Raw genomic sequence first — 6,000 nt, 5'->3', positions numbered from 1 at the left:
CTTTCCAATTATCCGTCGCTATGACTGAGCTGCATGGGATAAGGAATGCTGATGTCATGCAGCAGGAACAGCAGCTCTTCTTTGACAGGCCTTTGTGTTGGAGAGGCTCCCAACTCGCTGACAAATATGGAGACCTCAAAAGACTCTTGTTCCCTCCCAGTGCTGCTAAGTGCTTGACCCAGTACGGACCTGCTGAGAAGCAGCTCACTCCTCGTTGACTTAATTAAAGTGAGCGAAGACGGGGACCTTCTTCTTTCACTGTGCAAAAACCATAAAAAAGAGTTCACACCTAATCCACAAAATTTAATCCTGGAGTTTAGTCTCTAAAATATTAAAATCTACCACAATTATATGGCACCACTTAAAAGCATGGCCCCTCCTTGTGTACTTCACCTCCTGAACCCCCTCACCCCCAAGCATACCCTGACATCTTCTTAACAAAAAGTGGACAAACATTAATTAATCTGCTTCACCTTTTGTTATTAGTTTTATATATGTTCAACTATCTCCTTATTTCCTTATTATTTGGAAATGTTTTATACATCGAGTTATTATTCCTGAGATAAAGTGGTGGAATGGTCAGACAATTACTGAACATCTGTGTAACTGCAACAACAAAACCATTTCTTCCTTCAAGCGAACTAAAACAATCAGAATCTCTTAGCTAGGTATAGAGACCCAATGTTTTTAGAAAAACAGACCCTTTTAAATAAAACTGCAACTTTTCATGGAAAAACTGAAAGAGACGAGAGCGTTTTTTGTCTGGGAACTGATGGTAAATTTAGGGTTCAATTACTAAATATGTCAGTGAGGATGTTAATAAGACAAACATGCATGTGTCTTCGAGAAAGAGAGAGAGAGCTGGGAATGAATGAATCGCTGGTGCTGCACATGATCAGAAATTTTTTTTTATTTTATATATATATATATATATATATATATATATATATATATATATATATATATATATATATATATATATTTTTTTTTTATACTATTTATATTTTTTAATAGCGTTAAATTGTGTGTGTGTTGGTGTACATAAAAATAGTATATGTATACCTTTAACATTTTTCACTCTTTTTGTGTGTGTGTGTGTGTGTGTGTATATAAGAAAGAGAGAGAGAGAGAAAGAGAGAGAGAGAGAGAGAGAGAGAGAGAGAGAGAGAGAGATAGTAGGGGGTTGGAAGAGACAGAGAGTATCTAATTTGCGAATGAACATATGAAGTAGACCAAACCATTTCTGCCATTGTATCACACCACATATAGATAGTGTAGTGTTGTGCAGGTGCTTGTTCAAAACTGTCCCAACCCGCACCGTACTGTTCTAATGTATCAAAGTAGTTCACTAGGAGGCGTGCTTCTGTGGACGTCTAATTCGGTAGTAAGACATACTGGACGTGTAATTTCCTCTCGTCTCATTCTAGCTTTCTTTCCGCACTGTGTATAGCGTGTTGCTGCGCGCGCTGTGAGGGGCGGGTGCGCTATTCGGACTGTGGGCAGGAGCGCAGAGCAGCGCGCGTGCAGGAGGAAAAAGAGTCTCGCACTTTGAACAGGAGCCGCCTGGTCGCGCGCGCTGTACCGGAGCGCAGAATAATGGAACTATCCGTTTTATCAACGTGTTTCTTTTTAACTGCTGTCGCTTTTACGACGGCTTTTGCCAACAAACTAAACGTCCCACGTCTTCGCCTCTCATACAAAGGTAACAAAAAAATCTATTTTATTTTTTTTTACTTTTTAGAGATTAGAAAGTTTTTCATTATTGGAGAGACAGAGACATCCATCCGCATTAAACAAGTGGTATGTAATGCATTAGACAGGAAAAAAAACATTTATTTTATTGCATATACATGACTTATAATGATTTTATATATATATATATATATATATATATATATATATATATATATATATATATATATATATATATATACACACTTGTATTTTGTAGTTTTTCTGTCACTCCACCGAAACCAAATACTACAAGGTTATAAGTGATCATTTTCCCTAATCAGGCATGGTGTTTGTTTGTTTGTTTGTTTGCGGTTTGCATGCACTGTCTCCACACACTTTCTCATTCAGTCCTGATCCCTGTCTTGTCTCGGGTGCCTTGTGTATGACGCATCAAGTGCAATGCAAAAGCGCGTGCTCGGTTCTTTTTTCCCAGTGATAAAAAGAACAAAAAAACTAAATCCAGATTCGAAGAGTACAAAGAAGTTAATTACCAGGGTATAATTGTAGGTCGTTGCAAAGTTCTAATGAATGAATTCGTTAATGGAACACGATATTGCTTTGTTGCAGCATTTCTTATTTCAATTTTAATGAATGAATAATGGATGAAAGAGTATTAATGAACGAACTGAGTGATTAGTTCAAAAGTAGCACATTTCCATAGAAAAACTATCAATGAGCATTTGATGACTCAATTTTATAATTGAGATAACACAATGGTTACATTTTAATGCATGTATATGGCCATATATTCCAGTGAATACTAACTAATTAACATCAGATAAGTTTGAAGCCAAATGCAAAAACGGGCAGATGAGAGAGTCTGAGCAACTTTGACGAGACTACTGGGTCAGAGCACTTCCATAAAAGCATGTCTTATTGGGAGTTTCTGATGGATATTACCTGCCATGAGTGGTCAAAGGAAGGACAACCAGTGAAAAAGAGACCATTGATTTAATGAATCCCATGAGGAGTAAAGGCTAGACAGTCTGGTCTCACCTGGCAGTTATTGTAGTACAAATTGCTGAAATTATGTTGGCTGATAGAAAGGTGTAATTACACACAGTGCATCCCATATTGCTGTGTATGCTGCTGCAATTCAGACAGACCATTCAGTGTGCCCATGCCGACCACTTTTGTTTCCATTGCCAAACACACCTACAACAGGCATTCGAGCATCACAACTGGACCATGGGGCAAAGGAAGAAGATGGCCTGTTCTAATCATTTTCTTTTACATCAGTTTAGCTGGGTGTGTGCATCATTGGATGTCAGGGCAAGTAGGCAGAGACACTATGATGTTCTGGCCAGTATTCGCCTTGGAAACCTTGGGTCCTAGCACTCAAGAAGATGTTAATTTGACACATACCATCTACCTAAATATTGTTTCTGAACAAGTGGTTCATGGCAACACCATTCCCTAAAGGCTGTGGCTTCTTAATGCTGAATAAATTGCCAAAATTGTTCAGAAAGGCTTTGAGAAACATGAAAGAGAGTTCAAGGTGTTGACTTGGCCTCCAAATTCCGCAGATCCAAATCTGATCAAGCATCTACAGGATGTGCTGAACAAACAAATGGAATCCATGGGGGCCCCACCTAACACCTTACAGGAGCTAAAGCATCTGCTGTTAATATTATGGTGACAGATACCATAAGCATACCTTCAGAGAGGTCTTGTGGAGTCCATGGATCAATGGGTCATGGCTGTTTTGGTGGAGCATGGGGTACCTGCTGAGCCCAATATCATAATATGTGGTTTTAATGTGGTGGCTAATCAGTGTACAATACATATTCAATTTACTGTGAAACAATACCAAAGGCCAAAAATATGAATGGTTCATTTTACATGGAATTATATACAGGTGGATATTTTACAGGCTTGGCTACACAGTTTTCTCTGTAACATTTCCATTGTTCTCTACAAATTGTGAGCCATTAAAAAATATCTAAACCAGATAGAAATTTGTCTTTGGGGAGGATATTTCCTTCCACAGATCAAACAACATATCACATGCAACAGCCCTTTACATTACAACTCATCACTGCTTGAGCTAAGCTAAATTATGATCACATTTCTGTGACTTTTTTCATTTATATACACAACGAATCCAAAAGTTTGTGGACACCTGCCCATCGTGACCATATGTGTTTTTTGAACATCCCATTCCCGATGTAGTCCCCTATCTGTTGTTATAATAATCTCCACTCTTCAGGAAAAGCTTTCTGCTAGATTTTGGAAAGAAAGCAGTTGTGAGGATTTGTGCTCAGTCAGCCACATGAGCATTAGTGAGCATTCTTTCCAGAGGTGTTTAGTAAGGTTGAGTTTAAGGCTCTGTGCAGGCCACCCATGATTTTCCACTCCATCCTTGGCAAATCATGTCTTTATGGAGCTTGTTTTATGCATAGGGGGTGTTGTCATACTGGAACAGGTTTGGGCCCTGTAGTTAAATTAAAGGAACATTTTATTACCCCAGCATGAAAAGACCTATCCTATACAATTGTGTGCAATTTGTGACCTTGCAAGTACATTTACAGTGGGCTGAAATGTAATATTGGTTGTGCCTGGTGGCCTGTTGTTAGTTTTGTATATGTGGCTCAAGTCAGGAGTGGGATCTGATTTATACTAATCACCTAAATAAAATGATCGGATTTAAGCATTAACTCTAAAACTTTGAGTCCTTGTGGTGGGATAAAGAATTATGTTGCACATTGAGATTCCCTCTGGCTCATTACTCCACTTTGCTGATAACACGTCCATGGTGATTTAATCTACTTTTCCCTAGTTGCAACTCAATAGTCATATTAGTACCATTTCAGCCCATATTCAGTTCACTATGTAAGTCCTTGAATGCCAAAGGCATTGAGTTAACACGCTTTATGAGCAGAATTTTTCATGAAACCGCTGATATTTGAGGCAATTTCCTTGTCAAAGTGAAAAATGGCAGACAATAAAACACTTCACACTTCCGTATTGTAACATTTGATTTGCTGTGCTAGAATAGGGTGTTCTGTAGCCAGATATTTGATTTCCCAGACAGCTGAAGTAACTTTGCTTCTGTACTCTTAACAAAGGGTTTATTGAAAAATAAGGGCTTTAGTGCTAAGGGTGTGAATGTCACAGCTTGTGTTCATGGACATGTGTGTCTTGAACTGTGGGAACCATGTAGGTGGAGCTATGGATGAGAGACAGCTGAGAAATTTTCCTTGGTAAAGATGTCTGAATAAATTAAAATCTGATATTTTGTGTGTATCATTGTGTATTCACATGTAATCAGAAGCAGCATTGCAGCAGACTGCCAACTCAGATCTTCAGGATTTTTAGTTTGGGACTGATCTTAGGTTACTGCTTGTGTGCCATTTACAATGTTCTCACATATCCATGTAGGTTTTTTTCTCCAACTGTTTAAACATTCCAATAGGTGGTTCGGCTATACAAAATTGACCCTAGTCCGAAGATGTGTGTGTTGTGCCCTGCAGTGGACTGGTTTCCCATCCAGGGTATATATATATATATATATATATATATATATATATATATATATATATATATATATATATATATATATATATATATATATATATATATATATATATATATATATATATATTTAACGCTATTAAAAAAATATAAATAGCATAAAATAAAGATAAGAAAATTATACAAAATAACTCAGATATAAAAACCTCAGCTGGAGTTTGTTTTACTGATTTGCCAAGTGTCAAATCAAGCAGCTAAATCTGCCCTAATGCACACATCCGGCAATTAAAACCACCATTTGGTGTTATGTTGAGTCTGGTTTTACTAATTATAAACATATATTTGCGTAATGCATCAATATTTTCTCAATGTCCATGATGATTTAAGAATTTGAAACTTCAAAAGTATTCATTTAAGGTACATTTAGAACAGACAATAATAATAATTAAGTTGCAATGAATTACGAGTTAACTTGTGACAATCATACGATAAAACGTGATGAAGCATTTAAATCGATTGACAGCTTTTATATGTATATAACACTAGCGCTATGGATTCTTAGCTTTTTACGTCTAGCTACAAGAATTTCTTTTAAAAGGAGATAATCCTGACAATTCCACATATTGAGCAAGTGAATGAATGAAGGATGAAAAGAATGAAGACATCTGTTAAAGAATGCTGAAGTAATTAAAACAGTTAAGTAGAACACATCTTTAAAAAAATTCAATATTTACGTATTTACATATTTACATATTTACATATTTACAATACAATATTTACATATTTACAATA

At 36.7% G+C, this 6,000-nt stretch overlaps 1 protein-coding gene across 1 annotated transcript in view; it reads left to right on the top strand.

Annotated features, from left to right (window-relative positions):
- Positions 1-1,364: 1,364 nt before the first annotated feature.
- Positions 1,365-6,000, top strand: part of sema3bl (sema domain, immunoglobulin domain (Ig), short basic domain, secreted, (semaphorin) 3bl) — a 42,638-nt gene continuing 38,002 nt past the window's right edge. The window contains exon 1 of the mRNA XM_083555356.1: positions 1,365-1,702. Coding sequence (XP_083411482.1) covers positions 1,597-1,702 — 106 coding nt within the window. The 5' untranslated portion in view covers positions 1,365-1,596. The remainder of the gene's footprint in view (positions 1,703-6,000) is intronic.

Source organism: Silurus aristotelis (assembly GCF_946808225.1).
Source record: "Silurus aristotelis genome assembly, chromosome: 11".
NCBI lineage: Eukaryota > Metazoa > Chordata > Actinopteri > Siluriformes > Siluridae > Silurus > Silurus aristotelis.
Note: the sequence above shows the minus strand (reverse complement) of the source record. Positions and strands in the feature narration are given on the sequence as shown.